The sequence below is a fragment of the Gopherus evgoodei genome, chromosome 20 (genome assembly GCF_007399415.2).
Source record: "Gopherus evgoodei ecotype Sinaloan lineage chromosome 20, rGopEvg1_v1.p, whole genome shotgun sequence".
Taxonomy (NCBI): Eukaryota; Metazoa; Chordata; order Testudines; family Testudinidae; genus Gopherus; species Gopherus evgoodei.
In genome coordinates this window covers 5,848,668-5,871,016 of record NC_044341.1, presented here as the reverse complement: position 1 = coordinate 5,871,016, position 22,349 = coordinate 5,848,668, and the positions used below count along the sequence as shown (strand labels likewise).

Here is a 22,349-nt window from a genome sequence, read left to right as displayed (position 1 = left end):
AGTGCCCTGCCCCTTCAGCAAACAGCCCAGGGCCTCAGTGTGACATCCCCCCCCCCCCGATACACCCAGCCAGCCAACCGCCTCCCACCAACACCCCCTCGCTCTGGCCTCAGTGCACACACCCGCATGCCGCCCTTGCAAACACCAAACCCGTCCTAGACACCCCACTAATTTCACTCCCCCACTCCCTCCCCGACACCTTCTCAAACACCCACATAACTCTGCCCGACACCTCTGGCACGCGGGCGCAGACACAAAATTGCTATGGCACAAGAGTCCTTCTTTACCCTGTGATTTTCACTGAGTGGGTGCCGTGTCTCCGGTGGTGCTCCGGCTTCCCAGCCATCACCGGCGTGTGCCGATACACTCCACTCTTGTACACAAAGAAATCCTCGTGAACCTCCATGATGGCTGCAGACAGGGAAGAAAGAGGGTGTCACCACGGGGTGAGGGGACAGCTACATGTCATCTGGGAGTGCACGGCCCATGCTGCCCTCTTCAAGCCAAATTTCTTTCCCAGGTGATGCCCCTCTATCATCTGGTGTTGATAGCTAGGTGGAGGGAGGTTGTGTGTACTGCACCTTTAAATTTCCTGAGCCATTTTGTGAGAGGTGGAGTTAATGCAGCATGCTTTAATGCAGCATGCTCGGCAGAGACGCACACACTGTGCTCTCTCCCCCAAGCAGACTTGACTTTTGTTCTTTGTTGTTTGGTTTAAATGGAAAGTCAGCCAGGCTGAACATATAGGGGAGTCTAGTGCAGATGGGGCGAACACAGCTGGGTTTTCGAGCAGGATTTCTCCCTCCCCTTTGGACTACCCTCGTCGAGGGAGCTTTTACAAAATTTATTATCACACCGATTAAAAATCAAACCAACGGGAATTTGACAAGGCCGCCCAGAGGATTCAGGGAGCCTGGGCAAAGCAATTTTGGGGGCCCCTTCCATAAAAAAAGTTGCAATACTATAGAATATTATATTCTTGGGGTGGGGAGGCTGTGGGGCCTGGTGCAAATTGCCCCACTTGCCCCCCTGGGCAGCCCTGGAATTTGAGATCAGTTCCCTGCAGTTAATAATTGAACATGGTCCGAGTGATGCGCAGCCCCCATGTGTGACAAGAGAGCAGGATGGGTGCCCCAGCACCAGAGACCATTAATCAGCTTAACTGCAGCTTTACCAATCACACAGCTTGTTAAACGTTAACCAGCCTGGCCCTGCCTGCCAAAGGAGGGGTGTACCAGTGTGGGTATCCTGTGGCGCTGAGATGGGGAGGGGAGGCCACTAGCTAGCTTGGTAGGACATTTGAGGCCCTTGGTTTTCCCTTTTTACTGATTTTTATTGAAAATGTCCCGGGTTTTACAAAAGCTAGTATTGGGCTTTTAGTGAGTTTTCACCCGAGTTTTGGACCACTCAATTACAGGAAAAAAACAACGATGTTAAGAAAATCCAGTACAGCAGAGTTGTGTTTAGGTTGTAATAGGTTAGACAAAGTGTACCCGGGAGGCTGTTAAAGTAAGACCACGGAGTGCGTGTGACCCGTTAATGCGCAATTCATGAACTAACCCACAGGACGCAGCAGCTTTTACTTTCAATGCTCTTACTTTTCTCAATTTGCTGCTGCTTCTGTCCTCCCGTCTCCCAATAGTAATCCTTGTATTGACCCAGAAAACTGTGAAGCTAATTTTTTGCCACGGATTTTTGATCCTTTTTTAAAATGTTTGTAATAAACACTAAGACAATCCTGGGAAATTGTAAAGAAAAATAAAAACCGAAAACCAACGGCCTTTGGTATATTCCATGAAATGGACTCACAGCAGATTGAAATACAGACGGACAATTTTTTTAAACCGTTGAAATGAACACTTGCAAAGACAAAATGCCATACAGCGGCTGCTCTGCATCTGTATGCTGCCTAGAACAATGGCATTTTGGCTAGCCCTTAACGAACATGATTACTAATAGGTCGCTCAGGCCCATACCTGGGCATCATCTTGGATTTGGCCTTCTCTATTGTTATTTATTATAATTTGTATTGTGGGACAATTGTGGGGCCCTGAGTGACAGACCAGGACTGCGTTGCGCTAGGAGCTGTACAAACACAGTACAAAGAGATGGTTCTTGCCCTAGACTCACACCCAGGCTGCGTCTAATTCTTGCCCCCTCTTTCTACATGATGGGATCCTGATCCGTGAATCAGGAACGGACCCCATTTGCTATCCCATTGGGAAGCACATGGTATGAAGCGTGGCCTCAGGCAGCTAACACTCAGGATGCTAGCCCATGCCGAAAGGGCCAGTTCTCACACCACGCTCCCCACCACAGCACCTGAGGGCTGGATTCACAAAGCACCTATTCCCAAAATTTAGACCCTCAAAACCTTACTGAGCTGCTGCCTAACCCATGTTTTCACCAGGAAAGTCCCCTATTTATCAGTTGGCCGGCACGCACAGCCCCCTGGCGTCGCTGAGCTGCTCTGTGTCTAAGCCCTGATGGGATCCTCAAAGCCCAGCACTTGAGGTTAATGTCTCTCCCCTGCCAGCTCTACCCTGAGGTCCTGGAGACAGGTACTGGATTTGGCCAGGGATAGCAACAGAGGGGCAGCCACCAGAGGGACATGCCCCCTTTACCCCACTCCCGGGGGGAGAAGGAGCAGCCCAAATAGAAGCCAATCACCTAGTCCCCCTCCTCTGCATTAGCCAGAGACTGGTAACAGGGTCTGCGGGAGAGGGAGGGGGCTCCCTGGGGCTGGAAGGGTAGTGGGGTCTGTGCCAGAGTCAGATGGGGAGGGGATTCCCTGCAGCAGGTGGTGGGTGGATACAGTCCAGCTGGCGCATCCCTTACCTTGCACGGGCCCATTCTCCATCAGCTCCTTCATGATCTCCTTCTCCTGCAAACACAGAGCAGGGTTGGGTCACACCCGGGGCGGGGTGGCGGTGGCAGCTGGGAGACCCTGGGCTTTAATCTCGACCTGGCCCTCACCCCACCCCTCCAATGCCCTCCTGCTGGCCCTGAGCAAGTGGGATTAATCTCCTGCCTCCTGGGCCAGCCCAGGTCCAGCCAGCATTAACCCCTCGGGCTCCGGGCAGGGCAGTGGCACTTACGCTGGAGGAGAGGCGGTAGGCGGGGGTCGACTGGTAGATCTCGTTGGAGTGGGTCTGGGGGTTAGGGCACCGCTGGGTGGCTTGTCTCTTCCCTCTGCCCGTGGAACGACTTTGCATCATGCAGGGCCGGCCTGCGGGGGAGCTGTCCTTCTCCCGGCTGGTGAAGGGGTAGCAGCTGTCAGTCACGACCCTGGGAGGCAAGAGTGGGGAGTAAGAGAGGGATGCACAGCGGTAGGTGGGACCAAGCACCAGGCCCGGCCCACAGGCTGGCCCCCAGCACAGGAACGATGGGCCAGGGAGGGCTGGGATGCCCGATGCAGCTCCAGGATAGCTTGACCGATGCTGGCCCCATCTCAGATTGGAGGTGACCATGCCAGGGGATGGATCATTCTCTGGGCAATGCCAGCCTGTTCTTGGGCCAGTGCAACAAGTCCTGCCCTCTCTCTCCCCCCCTGGTTTTGCCAATGCCCCTCGATCCCAACCCATTGCTCTTCTTCTGTTCCCGCCCTGGGCTTCCCCATCCCGCTGCAGCTTTGCCAGTGCCTCTCAGCCCCACTGCTATATTCCTGCCCCCCGCCACACACAGCTCTCCATCTCCACAGCCCTCCCACTCTCCGAGCCCTGAACCCCCAGATGCAGCTTGGCTGATTTATTCCACCTCTGCCCTGCAGTCCCACTCCGGGGATCCCTCCCGTGCCCAAAGCTCTGGTCATCCCCTTCCATCCTTTGTACCACACTCACCCTCTCCTGCGCAGATACCACCAGGCCCGGTCGATCCGGCCCCCGCTGCAGCCCTGCTGGTTCCGGGTGTCGCACGAGATCAGGTTCTGGGGGGACAGGGCAGGCGTCATGTGCCCCATGGAATGGATGGAGATCCTGTCCGATGCCACCGCTTGGAGGAAACTCACGTGGTTAGGAGGTTCCTAACGTAGCAGGTACAACTTTTCTCCCTTCCCCCAGCCAATCAGCCTCAGCCCCAGGGGTCCAAGCCGGGTCAGGGAGCAGCTGGCACTTGGCACTAAGGACGGACCCGTTCTATGCACCATGCCAATGGGCAGAACCATGGCAGCAAGGGGAGGGCATGGCAGGGGTTTTCCAGTGAGCGGACACGAAGGGCTCCTTCTCTCTGCACCAGCCACCTCCTGCCGGGACACACGGCCTGGCACTCCTGCCCGACGGGCGTCTTACCTGCCGTGGAGAAAGCCCAGGAGCCGGCGCAATTGCCCTGGTCCAGGGGCTCGAGGACCAACCCGGGCCACTTGTCAGCTGCGTTGAAATGGCTGGGGAGCTGCTCGTTGGTGTCCATGCTCATCTGCAGAGGCAGAGACAGGGAGCCTCAGCGGGCCACAGGGGCTCAGTGCCAGAGCACCAGGGACACCACGGCCGAGGGCGGCTGGATTTCCAGGCTGCATTCAAGAGAGGAGCCCTTCTAGAGAAGATACCCCAGGGCCAGCTGAGAGCCCGGCCTCTTCCCCTTTCCCCAGGAGCCTTTGCTCTCCCCCAGCACCAAAAACCTCCTGCAGGATCCAAACCTCCCCCAAGCAGGCAATCAACCCCGACCCACTCGGTGGACGTTAAACTGAAGATGGGCTTATGGTAAAGACACTGGGCTGGGACTCGGGAGGTCTGGGCCAGCTCCTGGCTTTGCCACTGACTCTGCGCCGGTCACTTGGGCTCAGAGATATGTAGGTGCTTAACTCCCATTGGCTTGGGTAAGTTTTCAAAGTGCCTAAGTCCCTTCTTCAAAAGGGGCAGGTGCATAAGAGTCTAAGTCTCTTTGGAAGTCAATGGGCTTTGGGCTCCAAATTGACTTGGGTTCTTTGGAAATTTTCACCCTCTGCAGCTTTGTTCCCCAGCTGTAAAATGGGGCCATGAATCCTTCTTCTGTCTCGTCTAGTGACACTGCCAGCGCCTTGGGGCAGGGCTGTCTCTCCCTGGGTGTGTGCACCAGGGCGCCCTGAGCTCAGGGTCTGGCTTCTTGGGCTACTGGAACAACAGGCTTTCTTGAAACCCAGCTGAACTGCAAAGGTCCCTGGGTCACCCTCCAACTGCGGAACAAATGGCTGCCTTTCGTTTTGGAGTGAATTCCTGGGCAACACTGCCCAGCCCCCGGCCAGCTGCCAGCCATGCACCGGGCCGGATGCAATTCAAATGCGGAGCGTTTATGTGTGATCAGGAAATGGCTCTAAAAATACCCATGGTCAGGGAGTGAAGGACACTGCGGCCTCGGACAGTGGTCCGCCATTGCCGCCGAGCTCAGAGGGGAGGGTACGCTGATGTTTGCGGTATGTTCTCTCCTCAGCGATCTCATGCCAACAGTAGGGGCGCTCCAAGAAAAACAAAGCCAGGTCATAACAACGGGGACCCTTTTCTCAATCCCCCACACCTTGATGATTTCAAGGTCCCCAGCAGGAGGCCGGATAAATATGAACTGCTGGGACTGGGGTCAGCACAAGACTATTTCAGGACTCTGGTCTGGCCTTGGTGTTTCCTTCCTTCCTTGGTGGAAAGGTGTGGAGACACCGGGGCATCGTGTAAACACCTTGACCGTACAGACTTGCCCCATCCCTGCCATGCAGCAAGAGAGTACCCAGCCAGGATCGCACCCAAGGTCTCTGACCCCAAAGTACGGGCCTCTAAAGCTCTATCCAGCGAGAGCAGGGCAGGGTGCGGATCAACTGCCTAGCATGCTTGGCCAGGGTGCTACCCACACCCTGGCCTGGGTTTGGGGTTGCTGCACTGCTGCCTGCCGGCACCACCAGGCGCTGTTGGGGATGCTGCCCGAGGTCATTAATGGAATCTGAGCATGCTACTGCCTGACCACCCCGACCTTTACCACCCCCAAGTCATGGCAACATGTGTTGGGCAGGGGCTGCCCCCACTCAAGGGGATGCAGCCCCCGCACCTGGCTCAGATGAATACAGGGAATCCCCGAGAATGGGAAAGCAAAATGAAAATTGGCCTTTCCCCCCATTCACACCTCTTCCCGCCCTGGCTCAGACCACCCCCGAGTCCCAGGTCAAGCAGAAGTGCCAAGAGACAAAAAAATAAAATAAAATAAAAGTGCAGCAGGCGAACAATAGCGCAAGCTGGAATAACGGCCTGTCCCATCCGCTGACAGCCTGGGTTTCCTGCCTGGCTCAGCCAGCTGACTTCCCCCCAGCCCCCACTGGAAAAATAGCATCTTGCTCTCCAAGAATGTGCTTGGAAAAGAATGAGTCTGAGCAGCGCCCGTCACTTTTCCACACACACCGGCAGGGGCCACCCTCCACGGTAAACTGGATGGGAGCAGAGCCCAGGCGATGTCAGTGTCGTGCCCTGGCAGTCCCTGTACATGTGTTTGTTCTAGCAGGAGCCTTTGGGGACAGAATGTGTCCGGGGTAATGCACCGTGCAGCAGGCCGGCTTTGCAGACTCAGCAGTGGCACAGCAGGGGCCTGGGGGCCGGCGCAGACCTCGCTTTCCGATGGGAAACAAACAGATGAAGGAAAGGAAAAGAATCCAGGGACTGCAAGGCTGAAGGTTCTGAGCTGGGGTTTCCAGAGGAAGAGGCCTAATGAGATCCCCACAAAGCCCCCTGTACAGCATCACTGCAGGTGAGCAGCACGCTTGTGCACGGGTGTGTGCATGCTTCTGGGCACGTCCGCACGCAGGCGAGCATTGTGGGCAGGCAGGCCCTGATAGTGCTCCCTGCCACATGGATCCTCACGGGCGTTAGCTGCAGCTCAGGAACTTGCCTTGGAAGCCCGTGTGGCAAAAGGCTGCCGGTGCATGAAATCGAATCGGGACCGCCTGGAGCTTCTGCAGCTCGGCAATAATCAACAGCAGAGAGCAGCAGCCCTGAGCCAAAGCATGGAGCCTTTTCGAGCACAAAGGGGAAGGCCCTGCCGGGACTGGGCCAATTCCCAGCTCAGGCACAGACACCCAGTATGACCTTGGTCCAGTCACTTAATCTGCCCCGTGCCTCAGTACTTATCTGTATAATGGGGATAATGCCCCCCCCCCGGGATCAAATCCCAGCTGCAGCCTGGGATGGGAGAGTTGGTCTCGAGTGGACAGGAACTAAACAGCCCAGGATGTAACCCAACCCCCACCCCATTCAAGGACTGGGCCAGGCAAGACAGACTCACCTGCAGCTCATTCATGTGCATGACCAGGGGGGGTGGTTTGATGGTCCCCAGCCGGTAGCGGATCCCTTCGTCCAGCGTCATCCCCCAGAAATGGCTGTAGTTGGCAGCTCTCCAGCTAGCGAGGGACAGGCACAGGTCCGATTAGAGGGCAAAGCACCCACGACACGCCCACGACCCCAGCCGTGGAAAGCACTACATGGCTCAGTCTGAAGATGTGGAGCGTTGACCAGCTCCACCCCTGGAAGTGCTAGTTGGGGGCATGAGAGTGTTTAACACAGAGATGGGCCTAGGCTGCAGGGCCCATGTCTGGGCACCTCAGTACTTGGGCAGGGTCATCGCCAGATTCCTCCCCGCCAGGGTCAGTGTGGCCCATTCAGAGATGTTCACAGGGCTTTGGTTTGGTCCCTGACACAGAGCGGGAGCTTAGCCACACCGTTCTAGGCACCTATCTGTGCCCTGTTACTGTGGCATCAGCATTTTAATATTCACTCTCTCAGGACCCCGGAGAGGCAGGGGAGGGCAGTGCTATTATCCCCAATGTACAGATGGGGAATGAAGCCACAGACAGGCTAAGGGACTTGACCAAGGTCACTCTAGTGGTTGGTACGGAACCCAGGTGTCCGGCCAGTGCCTTAACCGCAAATCCAGCCGTGCTCCCAAGGTGCTAACAATCATCTAACAGCATTTTAAGGGAAGAGTTTGGTTACCAGATGCTCACACGCCTCAGGAGAGGTTCCATCCCCCGCCCCGGCCCTGATGTGCCAACGCAGTGGGGCACAGGGGCTGTAGGCCAGAATGGGGCTACATTTTTCTAACCAGAAATGGCTTTTTTCTAAACTGAAAATTTTCATTCAAAATTGGTCGGCGGGTGGAATTTTTCATTTTTTGCAAAAAAACAAACAAACCACCAAACGTCCTGCCTTTTTGGGGGCCACTGGTACTGTAAACATCCTCAGAACAGTTGTCAGGACTTTTCATTTACGAAAACCAGGCTTGGAGGCACAGGGCAGAACGTTAACCCTCGCTTGCCCACCGTTTCTCCCTCTGTAATGAACTCTTCCTTCCTCCCGCCTTGCGTCCGGCTTGTCTGTATAGACTGTAAGCTCTGCGGGGCAAGCACTCTCTCTCTCTGGGTGTCTGTACAGCACCGAGCACAATGGAGTCGTGATCTCAGCTGAGGGCTCTCTGTGCTACCAGGACCCAAACACTCCCAGCGAACCCGGCCCAGCATTTTGCAGGTTTCTCAGAGCATGGGGCTGCCCCATGGACCCACAGTGGAATGCCAACACCTCCAACCTTCAGGCTTTCAAAGGCCATGGCAATTCGTTCGCCCCGCCCTCCTGGCAAAGAGCTCTTACCCATAATTCCCTCTGTTGATGGCATCAATCATCTCGCCATCGATGAGGCAGGCGTGCTGCTCGCAGTCCCACTTCCCGTTCCCGCTGCAGGTGCTGGGAAGAGAAGGAGATAAGAGAAGGGTCAGCCAGGGAAGCAGGTCCACTGGGGAACTGTGGGACAAGGCCTTGCCATCGGCGCAGGACAGAACCGCTACATGTCTGCCAGCGCTAGAGATCTGTCGTGTGAGGCTGGGACCTCTCACTCACTCCCCAACGGCACCCAAAGCCACCTCACCCACTCACTGCCCACAGCACAAGTTGGGGGAGCTACCCTAGGTGGCAGCCAATACTGGATCTCGAGGGAAGCTGCATCCATTGTTGCTCCAGAGTTGTGATTTAGCTATCGGCCTCAGCTCCTGCGCCTTCCCACAACCCACCAAGGACTCCCTCCAACCCCCAGCAGCCCATCTGCCTACACTCTGCTCCGTTTGAAAGCCAGCACTTAAAGGGTTGGATGCTGCCTTCAGAGAAGCAACTAAACTCACTTCTCTGCACCTTTGGAGCCACGTGGGTCTTCAAAACTGAGCCAGAAAGCCCTTGAAATCAGTCCTTGGCATGAGACTGTGACCCGTTCCCCTGCTGGTCCCTGCTGGAGCTTGGAAGGGCAAAAGAGCATGGGATGAAAACTAATGAGGCTGAAAGTTAGTCAGGCTTTTGCAAACATCAATAAACTCTGGAGCTGGGGGAAGGTTCAGAGCAGCTATTGCTGCCTTTCCATTAGTTCAGCAACCCGTGTTAAAACCTGGGAACACGAGAGTCTGTACTAAACCTTCGGGGAAACCTAGCCAGCCCATGTCTGCATTACGGGTTCGGCAGTGACACTACGCTGTATCCCCATGGCACAGACAGCAGCGACAGAAGGGGTTTCTCCATCGTGGCAGGAACTCCTGCCTTCCCCTTCAAAGGCACCATTCTTCCATCGCTCTAGCTGCATCTACAGAGCTCCAGGGTGTGGGTTTTTCACACCCCTCCCTGACGTAATCACCCTGAAATCACTTCTCTGTGGAGACCAGGCCTGGGATGCATTAGAAGAGCTGGGGAGGAAAGGAAGAACAGGCCCTGCTTAGAGAGTTTCAGGCCAGAAGGAACCATCCTGATCATCTTTGACCTCCTGCACAGCACAGGCTAGAGAACCGGGTTGCCCACCAGCTCCTGCCGCAGGCCCAGAGCCTCTGGCTGAGTCACTGAAATCCTCAGATTCAACTGCAAGACTCCAAGTTACAGAGCAGCCACCACTGACTCTAGTTCAGCCCAGCAAGTGTCCTGTGCCCTACGGGGCAGGGGATCCGTGGGGCTGGAGGGGGGGGCTGCAGCTCTGGATCAGGGTGCAGCAGCAGAGCTGTGGCGTGCTGGTGGGTGGGTGGGAAGCATGAAGCAGGCCTCTGAGCCCCCTCACTCCCATAGGCACCAAACAAAACCCATCCCTCCCACCCCCCTACACACACCATTCCAGCACCTCCAGTCCCCTGGCACCCACGGGGAGCTCACACAAGCCTTCTCCAGCATTAACCAAGCTCCAAGCAATGCTTGGTATTTTCTCCAAGAGCCCCGCTGGTTTTTGCTCCTTTTCCAGCCCAGACAGGCTGCACTTCCTTTTAAGGCGAAGGAGCTGCCAGGCCGGGCTCTCAAGGATAGCCAGAGCTGAGAGCAGAGCAGCACTGCAGACCCGGGCCCGGCCTTAACTCTTCCCTTCCCAGGACGCTGAGTGGGAGATCTCACCCTGCCTTCCTCCCAGCAGGGGACGACTGCCCCTCGGGGGGGCAGTGGATGTCCAGTGCTCCTGCAACCCTGCTGCCAGGCTCCCGCCACTGGGTGCACGTAGAGTGACCAGATGTCCTGATTTTATAGGGACAGTCCCGAGTCTTTTTCTTATATAGGATCCTATAACCCCCCACCCCCGTCCCGATTTTTCACACTTGCTGTCTGGTCACCCTAGGTGAACGGGGCTGCATGGACAGTCTGGGCGGGCACCGCTGGGCAGATGGAGGCAGGTGTTGCACTGGGGTGTGGATAGCGACACCCTCCCGACCCCGCCACACCGCAGAGGAGAGAGGGTGGGAACACAGCCGGGGTGGGGGAGAGGAGATATTCCCCCCCTCCCTGGGCAATGAAGGGAGGTGAAGAAAGGAGCTGGGGGAGGGGGTGACTGCTCCCTCCCATCCCACCCCTCCCCTCCCTTGGCCAAACAGTGATCCCCTCCCTCCATCCCACACCGGGCTCCCTACACCAGCTGCCTGGACCGGTTCTGGGGCCAAATGGGTGCTAAACATGCAGGCTTCTGTATTCCAGCTGATGGCTGTGGGCCACCCCAGGGAGGTCAGGGGGTGGAGGTGGAGGGAGAAGGGAGCACTTGCTCCTTGGCTTCCCACTCCCCACCAGCTGCCCAGGACCAATGGAGAGCTGTGTGCTCCTGCATCCTGCCCCCTGGCTCAAGGGAGCTCTCAGAAACCAGGCGGAGGGAGGGGACAGTTTATAACCTGCTAGAAACCATCAGTGGTTTGAAGAGTAACCAGCCATCCCTCCCAGGGCTCACAGGAGCCATCCCTCCCTTCCCTGAGTCCCCAGGCAGCAGAGAGAAGCATCTCTGCTCGTGGAAGGGCTGCCGGAAGGGTGTCAGCATCTGAGCCGGGCGACAGGGGCACAGGGCTGAATGTGACTGCCCAAGCCCCGGGCTGCTCCTCTCCCCTGGTCCTGGGGTACATGAATTCTGTCCCGCCCTGACTCATCAGAAACTGGCTGTTCCTCTGCACTCGCCAGCACTGAAAGCAGTAGCCAGGGCCTCAGGACTCCTGGGTTCCATTCCTGGCTCTGACACTGACTTGCTGTGCAACCTGTCCTCCCTGAGCCTCAGTTTCCCATCTGAAATGGAGAAAAGCCTCCCGCTCCCCGGACTCTTGGGAGGAAGGGATCACTTCACCAATGACTCTTGTATTAAACTATTTCAGACCTTTGCACGGATAGTGCTATAAAAAAGCAAGACAGTCACATCCAATTAACCCTTCCCACCCCACTCCCCCCGAACGCGGCAGCCAGGTCCTGACAGCCCACGTGAGTCTAGGTGAGCCCACAGTCCAGCCGGGAGGGAAGCACATCACTGTTCAGTGGGGAAAGGGCTCACCCGAAACAGAAACAACCACGGTAGCCTCCCTGGGGCCAGGGGTCGCAGGCTCCTCTCTCAGGCCTAACATTCCTTGTGTGTGTTATAACCCTGGGGGACCTTCCCTCCCCTCTGCCTGGCGATCGCGCTGCTGCCTTGCGCCCGTGAGGCAATGGAAAAAGCCAGAGTTCAAATTCCACAGCCTCCCAGATGCTTTCCAAGCCCTTCGCTCCCCCCTCCTTGCTGTTTGGCCACTGCACACACGGCGGTGCCCTGGCTGCTGGAGCATCTTGTTATTAACCCCTGGGGAGAGGGTCTCACCCCGCTGCAATCCACAGGGTGCAGACACTGCATCGCTCGCAGGAACTAAAACAAGGAGAAGAGCAGGCCCTGTTAAAAACGGTGGGGGAGGAGTGTTCGTGTGTAAGGTGCCCAACAGTCCCATGGCACGAAGTAAACAGACGTTTGCACCTCTGCCTCCTAGACTCTAGGCTGCTCTGGGGGCTGGAGCGGCCCCTTGTGTAAGTTAGAGCAGCCCCTTACGGGTTGGCAACCATACCAGGTCACCGGTGGCCCTTCCCACCAGCCCTAGCATGCTGCTGTGCTGGAGGCTGGGAGGGGGAGCAGCAGGGGCCTCCTTATGGCTGGAGAGAGACCTAATGGCCTCTAACTCTGGGCCGATGCAGGGTTGGATCGACCTGGGGGGTCTAGGGGGGAGGACGGGGAGAGATAACTGAGTATGAGTAGCTGGGGGGTCACACAAGATGCAGATGCATCTGGAGTAAGAGCTGAAAGGGGAATTGCTTATTAAGTCCTACGTGGGGTCAGGACTGGGAATATTTTGGCATTAGGCATGTTCAGCCCGCAAAGGCCCAGCCCTGCTGGAAGACACTCCCCTTCTGCAGGAAAGGCAGACGGTTAATCTTGGGAACCTTCAGCCCTTATTAAAGCCCCCGCCCTGGGAAGGGTCTGACCCCTGCGGCCCCAGGAGTTTGGGAACTGGTCAGGGAAGAGTTTGCTTCAACACTGATGGAGTGCATCCCACCCCCGCATTCCTGCTGATAAAACACCAGCCAGAGTTGGCTCCTCAGACAGACAATTGTGGCCGGGGGTGGGGGGGGGTGGGAGGAGGAAGGGGTGGGGCTGGGCATTTCCAGAGATGCTCTGCTGTGATTGTCATACACTCGATATCCTCCCAACTCAATGCTGGGCTGCATGGTCTCAGACAGGTGCTGGCCTCTCGGGCAAGCTTCCTACCAGCTGATACAGGGTGCTGCACTAATGTCCGTATAAATCTGGAGCAGCTACACAAAAAATCAGTGGAGTCACTCCTGATTCACAGCAGTGTAACTCAGACAAGCATCCAGCCCATTATTAGCATGCAGGGATATCCCTGATCTACAGTAAGGCTCAGTTGGTATATTTAGCTCTGATGTTTTTATGCCTTCGTTTTCTGTATCCTGCCCCTTTAAATCTATAGGGATCCTGCTCTCTGTAGCGGTGGGCAGCCATTTTGTGCTCAGTTCAGCACAGACTGTTAGGCGACACATACTGCACACACTGCGCTCTCTCATAGAGACTTCTTTTGTTCTGCGCTGTTCTCCTCATCTAAAATAAATGCCATTCGCACCTAAATCATCTGTTTGCTCTTTGCACATGGAGAGACATAACAGCCCAATCTGTCTTTCCCATCTTGATTTCTAGAATTCCAGAAATACTTTGGAAACAGCTGTAAAGATTGGAATTGGCTCTCAGCAGCTACTGAGAAAAGAGGTTCATTCGTGATGCAACCGTAGCCAGCTTTGAGGCAAACCATTGCCTGTGCTGGGGCTGCAGCCTGAGGGGTTTGACTAGATGACCTCTTGAGGTCCCTTCCAGAGCTACATTTCTAAGCCACAGTGAGGTTATCAGGGCAGAATTTGGTCTTGGTGACACCTCTGCAGGAAACAGTGATGAAGCCGAAACTGACCCAATCTGGGATTTCATCACCAATTTAACACTGGGCAAGTCGAAGGATTCGCTGTGGGTCATTAAACATGCAGGCCCAGTTTCCAGAAACTCCCCCCCCCCCCCCCCGGCTGCGTTATGGCTCTGCAGTGGAAATTCTGGGCAGCCTGTGCCGTTCCATTGCAGGCCCAGGGAAAAGCTGGCAGTTCCCAAGGAGACTGGCACCCAAATCTCAAAGCCAGCCAAATCCCCATGGATTGGCATCAGAGAACGCTGGAATCTGTGGCGGGTCATGCCTCTGGCCCCACTCTCCTGCCAGTACAGATGGCCCCTACAACACATTTTGGGATGCTCTATGCAGTCTCATTTTATAAGTGATGGGCCTCCCGCTGAGCACACTAGGACGCTATTCCACAGCCTTGTGAGATCTCTCTGTCAGGGGAGGAGTCAGAAATCTTGGGGAGGGGGTTCCGCTAAGGAACAATACATTTTGAATGGTTGAAAGAGAAACCTGAGTCATCTGACTTAGCTGACGGCAAACAGCTCATTAGCAGCTGAGGAAATAATTAGCAACGCTTGGCGACAGCAAGAACCCTGATCAGAAAGCCAAAGCACTCACCAGAGGTTGCAGTTTTCTCTGTAGGTGGCTCCAGTTGGGTATTTCTGTCCACTACGATCACAACCTGGACAGGAGAGAGGTGAAGAACAGACCACAGTGAGGAACTTTTGAACAAGCGTGCACATGAGACTAGTTAGATCACGGCTACCACAAAGCAACTCCCCGTCCAGTCTGTGAGGATCTTTCCACTGACTTCAAAGGAGCAGCACTAGGACCATAAGCCACACCACCAGCCCACGCAGAATAAGGAGCCGTGGTCACAGAGAGACTAAGTGAGTCGCTCAGAGTCAAATAGGGAGTCTGTGGCAGAGCAGGGAATTGATCCCAAGTGAGCGCCCAAACCCTGGGCCACCCTTCCCAACTAATCCGTCCACCCATTTAGAATGGTTTGGGGTCTGCCTTGGAAATATTCTGTACCCCTCTGCATCACAGCCAATCTGACAGGTTTTCCAGGCCTACCTGAGCTGTACTCGGGGGGTACAGCTCTTGCTTCTCAGGACATGAAAGGGTTAAATTCGGTCTCATGGGAGGAGGAGCCAGGTCCTTCCAACTATCCTGGGGTCCAATAGGTTGTGCAGCTTCTGCTAGAACTGAACTGAACTGCCCTGCCAGCCTTTAACTCACTCCTCCCCTTGCTGTCTCCCAGCCGGGAGCTGTGCAAAGGCACCTGGACAAAGTGCAATTGGAGACAGGGGGCGGGAAGGCTGACTTGTCACCCTCTGACTCATTGGCTCAGGGCATGTGCTGTGGTGCAGAGGAGGCTGTTTGTGCGGTTTTGGGTTCGGTGCCAGACAAGCGAAGCGTGTCCCAGGTGTGACGCATGCCCTGCAACCGCTGATGTAAACATGCCCCAGGCTTTCCTCATTGCTCCCCACAGCTCAGTCACTGGGGTTTCCAGGCTTTGCTCTCAGCTGCACAGGTGTAAATCCAGAATAACTGAATTCCCACCGGCATAACAGATCACAACCTGCCCCCCTGGCTTAGGGGTCGGCTTCCCACACTCCCAGCATGGGACCCTCGTGTCCCAGCATGGCTGCCACAGAGCACTCCCCCCCTCAGGCCAACCCCTCCGCGACTCCGAAAAGGGTTCACACTGGCCCCCTGATCAGGATGTCGTAAAGAGCGCCTGGTGGTTGTGCCACAACTGTGGGACCCTGCACTGGGGAGGGCAGGAGTCATTCCCAGAGAGCGGCATTCACAGGGTGAGATCATGCGAGAGACTCGCCGCCCACGCCCATGTGGATTGGAAACATTTCTGATAAGGGCCTGAGTTACAAACGTTTTATTCATCTTTATACGCCGGCTGGTTCCTCAATGGCTTCTTAGAAAGAGTTTTGTGACACGCATCTGAGGGAGGGACACGCAGCCCAGCGGATGCAGCCTCCCCAGCACGGCATGTCAGGGTTAACATGACAGAGAAACATACATGGCTCTGAGGGCCATGATCTTGACTGATCAGATTCTGATCCCAGCGACAGCAGCATCAACGCAAGGCCCTGAGCACTGGACCATGAAAGGTCCCATTTTCAAGCGTCGGGATGTAATGCATGGAACTGGCCAAACTCCAGCCTGGCTCCTTATCCTGGAATTCCCCTGGCAGGGTTGAAGCAGACATGAAAGTCTCCTTCATTCTCCCATCCCAGCTGGCTGGGCAGCGTTACTAGGCGATAGCTGCCACATTTCAGCCCCGGGCAGCCCCATTTATCTACAGAGGGTCAGATTCTCCGTCCAGCTGCACCAGGCGACCTTCTGGAGTGAGTCCGTTGAAGACCAAAGTGTTATCTGGATTTACTCTGGCGTAACGGCACACAGAATACAGCCCACAAGGTGCCCTGCGCTGCAGGGCCTGCAGACAAAGGGTGCTAAGGAATGGTCACTGACTAATGTGAGCCAGATTCTCCACTGGTGGAAGTCACCAGGGCTCCAGTGCATTTACACTGATTTACACCAGCTGAGGCTCTGACTTTGTTCCTAGAAATGGAACTGGAATGTACTGGGCCAAATTCTGCTCTCCGTTACCCCCCAGGGCAAAGTCAGACTGGGCATTAGGAAGCCAAACCTCCATTGTCTCCAGTGGCATTTAAACCTCTTAAGCCAGGATTGGGTTTGCCCAGGAGCAAGATCCGAGGTCTCCCTTCCCCGCCCATTGGTTTTCCAGCGCCTGACACCTCTGGGGTTACGACTCTTTGCTCAAGAGGCGGGCAGAGCTCTAGGAAAAGCTGCTGGCAGTGTCCCTCCTCCCCTCTGCAGCCCAGGGCCAGAGGAAAGCCGCTATGACGCGTGTGAAGTGCACACATTCCCAGCCGCTGTCGAGCTGAGCTCTCGCAGCTGCCAAGGAAATGATCACATCTTAAGTGGGATCTGCGATAAGGGTGCTGGCGGGAGAGACCGATGACTGGCAATGTCCCCTGGAAGGATCCAAAGGCAGCCCAATGCCAAGCAGATCAGCACGAGGCAGAAGGAGATGCCTCCCCATGTCTGGGGATTTGACCCTGGGGTGGTCCCTTTTTGGATGGGACAGGGGGATGGCTGCTGGACAGCAGCCAAGTGGGCAGAAGAGGGAACAGAGGCCCAGTTGAGTGGAGTTGCTGTTGACTCCAAAGGAGAACAGAGAGGTGGGGGGTCACTGAGGGCCAGGAAACCCTGAGATTGCAGGTTGAAATCCATTTGATAGATATCTGGGTGGCGAGGTGGGTCTCAGCCTAGTTCCTAGGGGACAGATTTGACCTACACAAACTCCACTGGAATGATTGGTCTATCATTGGCAGCCAGGCCCTGGGGACTGAGTTATGGGGGTCGCTCTGGGGCAGGAGGATGGGCGGGAGCTGGGTGGATGTGAGGGATGGTGCTTGCATTGCTGCTGACCCCAGGTGGATATCCAGAGGCCCTGGGCCAGGCCAGAGCGAGCTGCTGGAGGGGGTCTTCCCCATCTACCTTTGAGCACAACCACAGGGGGTGGGATGCCCAGGCAGTACTCCCAGAAGTCAGGGCAGCAGTCAGAGACGGTGCGGTTGCAGAAGAGGTCGCAGTAGCAGATGGTATCCAGGTAGGGCACGGTGCAGGCATCGTCCCTGCCGGCGCAGCAGGCATCATTCCTCTCACAGTACGAGCCGCCGGCGTCACGGATCCCCCGCTCATGCAAGCCCGGTGCCAGCTCCCTGCGGGTCCGGGCCCTGTGGGCAGAGAGATCCTCTGCTGCCAACAGCCAGAGGGTCGGGAGAGTCCACAGCAGCCTCATCTCTGGGCCAACGTCCCTGGCTCTGCAGGGGAGAGAAGGATGGGACGTGAGGAAGGCAGGGTCCAGAGTGGACGCAGGCATCTCCTGGCCCACGGCTTCATTCCTAGGGTTGGGCTAAGGGCTCAGAGGGGAGAAGCGAGAAGCTGCCAGGAACGTATAGAAGCGTGTTCCTGTTTAATCCCCTCAGACGGGAGAAAGAAAGCAAGAACTTATCAACGCAGCCAGCACGGCCTTCGTCTCCAGCGCCGGGCAGGTCAGGGCAGCCTCTGAAAGGGGGTGAGAGCGGCCTGGCGGGCTGCAGCCTATGAGACACCCCATGGCTGGGCCAGGCCATGTGTTTGCACCACTCACACTGCCGCAGCATTGCTGTTACCAGGGCACGGGGTGGGGACCAGTCTCGGGGCCCTGTCTGATCGCAGCTTGGTGAGCTCCATGCAGCAGCTCACCTGCACTCGGGGGGTTCAGTTCTAAAGGGAGGGGGCTGCCGGGCATGTGGCTGGGCATGTCCTCCCCTGACCCCTACCCCCATCCTGCCCCCCGTATGCACTGGCCTGCACTACACGGACCAAGGCTTTCTCGCACACTCCTCTGCAGCGACACAGGCTCAGAGCAGAATCGGGCCCTACATGCCGACGCTTTGCCCTGCACCGCCCCATGGACTCCAGTGGTGCAAGCAAAGGGGGAGTCTGGCCCTCTGTGTGGCGTTTGTGTGGGGCTGGGGCCGGAGGGGCCCAATCTTGCATCCGGAATCCCCCCTCCCCTGGACTCATCCAGCGCTCCTGTTCTGGTGGCCTGCCTGCACTAGGGCGTTTTGCCCCAATGTAACGCCGGGGCCCAATCCTGCAACACACGGACCTCGTGCAGGCACGTCCACCAGTGCAGAGTGGGTGGGAATCAACACCCCCGTGAGAGGCAGTGTCTCACACTCACTCCGCACGCCTGTAAGTGACAGCACAAGGGACTGGACGCTGGAGAAGCAGGCATCCAGCTGCTGCACTGGGGTAAAGGCTGAGATGTGCCCAACGCAAGCCTCTTTCCACGCGGCAGCACCCGAGCTACACGAGCGCTTTGCATGGGCATTGCTGCACCATTGCAGCCCCTGCCTGCAGTGACCCAGGCGTCGACACAAGACTTGGCACTGGTTTAGTTAAATGGGCGCGAGCTCCTGGGGGATGCTCTGAATCTGGTGGAAGAGCAGCTTATTCCTATCCATCTCTGGGACTTATCTGCCCCCCCCCCCCATCACTCTCGTCTCTGAGGTCCTCACAATCTTTAATGGATTTATCCCAACTCCCTGTGAGGCAGGGCAGCACTATGGGGAAACTGAGGCACAAAGCAACTAAGTGATTTGTTCAAGTACACCTACGAGGTCTGGGGCAGAGCAGGGACTTGAACCCAGGTCTCTTACAGCCTAGCCTCTTGCCCTAACCACTGGATCTTCCTACCCCTTAATCCTGCGGCTAAACTCAAAAAAGCCTGGTTGTAACTGAAATCATTGTCCACATGCTCGTGCACGAGGTCAGTTAAACCAGTTTAAAAATCGCCCCTTTTGTTAAACCAGTGCAGCGAGCCCTTCAGACAAGCCCTTAGCCTACCGACATCTCTGCAATTGCGAGCCAGGCTACACCAAAAACAGAGGCTGTTATTTCTGTGCAAGTCTGTGCCCGGAACATGCTGGTTTCGGATTCAGAGTGTCTCGTTTCACAGTAGCTTGAATCTTTTTTTTTAAAGCTTAAAACATTAAAAACTAAACAACTCAGGATCAATCAGATTTAGGCTCCGAAGTCACTTGGGCACTTTTGAAACTGTTGCCCTTCAACTCACTCAAAATTATGATGTTTTTAATCTGAAACCAGAGCATCCAGCCCCCGTTTGCACCAGCATTGCCAAAGCGGAGGATTAAATCGATTTTGTTCTTTCAGTGGCCGCTTGAGGGTGGATCTGGCCCAAGGGTGGGATCTACCCGCCCACCAAGAGTGAAAATAATTGGAAGTGTGTGTGTCTTTTTGCCCTGCAATGCACCATCCCAGGGACCTTCCCTGCAGCTCTTCCCCTCACACCAATCCCTGCCCAGAGGTTTTATTCGTCTTCCTCTCAGTATTGTTCAGGGACATGTCAGAACAGAGCTTTCCTCTCTCTGTCTCTTTGATCTGCAAGGGCCAGTATGGTATCCCAGACTGCAGGACTGAACTCACGGCAGGGCAGAATTGAGGGGCACCGGCTGAGCTGTGGCAGGTGGGGAGGCCTGAGCTGTGGCAGCAGGGGGCTGTGGGAATAGCAGAGCATTGCAGGACAGGACTGAGGGGAAAGCAGCAGAACTATGAAGGGGAAATTAGTCCAGTACGGCTCCAGCCTGCGTTCAATCCTTCCCTCTCTTTCATATTCACTTGAGTTATAGCAGCCTTGCCTGTAACTCCCTGGCCTGGCCTTCTGATAGTGAGTTTGAATGTGCAGCTGAATGACCAGTGCTGTGATCTAGGATTTATACAATGTGATGAGTTTCCAGGGCTCAGCAGCTAACTTAGATGGGGAAGGGGAGGGGAACGAAGGTCAAAAGACAGCAAAGGAATTTCAATCTGTCTTTGCCAACCCCTGTGCTTACTGCAAGGTAAGCAAGCTGCCTTCATTTTGTTAGCTTAACCCTCTGACCTAGGTCTGGGACATCCTGGAAACAAGCAGCATGGGGCATAAATCCCGGAGCAGCAAAGCTGAAGTGGGCTCAGGAAAATGCTTGGAATCTGGTGGTATTTAAACTCCCGCATACAGTAGCATTGCTGGGCGACTGTACAACACCTAGAGGTGGCTGCATTTCACTGCTGGGCGAGTGTTCCCCCGGCAGCATTGCTGTGTGACTGTAAAACAGCCGTTAGGTCCCACCCCGGAGAATGTTGCATTTCAGTATTGGGCGAAGTCATCCCTGCAAATGCGGGGCCAAATCTGGATCCCATTCCCGTGCTTGCAACCCTGCTGAAGTCAAGTACGAGGTGTAACATGAGGGCAGATCTTGCCCCCGGTCTGTAAAGCATGGTGCATATCCCCTGGTGGGAAAGAAAGCCTGCAAAAAGGGGAAATCAGCTCCCCCCGGCAGTGCAGCAAGGAAACGCTAGCGGAATTCTGCTTTCCAGCACCAGCCCAAACACACCCTGCTGCCTTCAGAGCTTAGCAGCTGGCTCCTTCCTCCCGGCTGCACCTCTGTTACACACACCAGGGATAAGCTGTCCCAGTCCCTCCCAGTAAAAGTCCTCCCCTCCAACCTTCCCACTACACACAACCCCCATCGATAGTGCATCTCCCCAGGAAGGTATGAAATATTTGCAAGGCCTCCCAATGTTCACCCCAGCTAAGCCAGCCCCTCTGGGCTGGGACCGGCTGGCAGCTGATCCTCCTGGATTGCAACCAGCTTCGAACCTAACTCAGAAGCTGAATCCAGGTCTTGAAGAAACAAAACAATGTCTCTCCCGTTCCCCTAAAGCAGTGAGAAATCCATGAAGCTGATTCCTTCCCTCTCCTCTGGCTGCTCCATGCAGAAATCGGCCACCCACAGCTCCAGCAAAACCCACAGGGAGGAGGCAAAGCCCACTAGAGCCCAGCTCCCTGCCAGGAAAGAAGAAGGTTTTACCTGAACCGTGCTTGTCCCAGCACAGCAGCAGTCTGGACTCGCCAGCAAAAGTCCTGTCGTCCCCCTGCAGGACAGAAATCCTACCACAGGCAGAGCAGCGGAGCCACTCCTCTGGGCCTGGCTCTCTCGCACACACTGGTGCAAAGGGGCCCGGGCACTCCTTATGAAGCACCCGCCTTCCCACCTCCACTCCTCCGCTGTCAGCCAGCCTCCCCTGGCTGCAGTGTTCACAGGGCTCCACATTCCCGGCCAAGGGACGGGGTTTCGGGGAGCTCACTGACACTTCAGCTTGGCTTAAGGGATGGTAGCTGCACAGGGAGATTTATGTCCCAATCCCAGCACTCTTTCTTCCCCTCTTCACACCCCAATTAACCCTCGCCAACACCGACGCAGAGCAATCGCCAGAACGGATCAGAACCACGCTTCATCTAGCCCAGCTGCAGCCTGCATGAGAACCAACCCCAAACGGTGCACCCCCTCTGTACCAGGCACATTCCCCAAAAGCTACACTGCCCTGCCATATCGCAATACTCTGGCACCCAAAATAACGCCCCAGGGCGCGACTGTGCTGCAGCTTGTTCCTAGACAATACGTAGGGTTGGCAGAATTTCGATGGCTAATGTAGGTGTTTATTTTTAGGCATTTTTCCTCTTTTTATTGATTTAAATTCCCATAGTCGTGAAAAATTATGGAGGGGCTCAGACAACTAGTGAATGGCTCCAAATGTGAAAGCTTTATAAACTGCTCAAACACAAACGGTCAGGATCACACGCCCAGCAAATACCCCAAAAGGGACAAATCGTCCCTGGTTTTACTGTTCAGTCGCTGGTCCTTTTATAACAAGCCTAGGTCAGACGTCTACATGGTGGGATCGGGACTCTAGCAGCATTTCTCTGACTGTAATAGTCTGTAGATTTTGATATTATTTGTCAGTCTGGGTATGGGCAGCGAAATCGACGTTTATCGACATTTACCAGGAAAAATCAAATCCCACCAAGCCTAAGGATCCTGCAGTGATCCCAGGATACGTCTGTGCTCTGGGCGCTACCAGGGGACTGCTGCACATACACTGCAGTAGCCCCCAGAGCGCAGACACTTCCTATATTGACAGAAGGTTTTTCCAATCAATGTAAATAATCCACACCTCTCCTGAGCCGCGGTAGCAAGTATACACATTTTTTATGCCTCAAGTGATGCAAATAGGG

The 22,349-nt window shown here is 55.6% G+C and overlaps 1 protein-coding gene across 1 annotated transcript in view; it reads right to left on the bottom strand.

Moving 5' to 3' along the window:
- Nucleotides 1–21,283, bottom strand: part of TINAGL1 (tubulointerstitial nephritis antigen like 1) — a 32,355-nt gene extending 11,072 nt beyond the window's left edge. Inside the window, exons 1-10 of the mRNA XM_030538706.1 lie at nt 21,145–21,283; nt 17,222–17,547; nt 14,288–14,351; nt 8,586–8,678; nt 7,228–7,342; nt 4,287–4,410; nt 3,840–3,990; nt 3,099–3,288; nt 2,839–2,884; nt 288–411 (exon numbers count right to left, since the gene is read on the bottom strand). Of these exons, the coding sequence (XP_030394566.1) occupies nt 288–411; nt 2,839–2,884; nt 3,099–3,288; nt 3,840–3,990; nt 4,287–4,410; nt 7,228–7,342; nt 8,586–8,678; nt 14,288–14,351; nt 17,222–17,525 (1,211 nt within the window). The 5' untranslated portion in view covers nt 17,526–17,547; nt 21,145–21,283. The remainder of the gene's footprint in view (nt 1–287; nt 412–2,838; nt 2,885–3,098; nt 3,289–3,839; nt 3,991–4,286; nt 4,411–7,227; nt 7,343–8,585; nt 8,679–14,287; nt 14,352–17,221; nt 17,548–21,144) is intronic.
- Between the last annotated feature and the right edge of the window lie 1,066 nt (nt 21,284–22,349).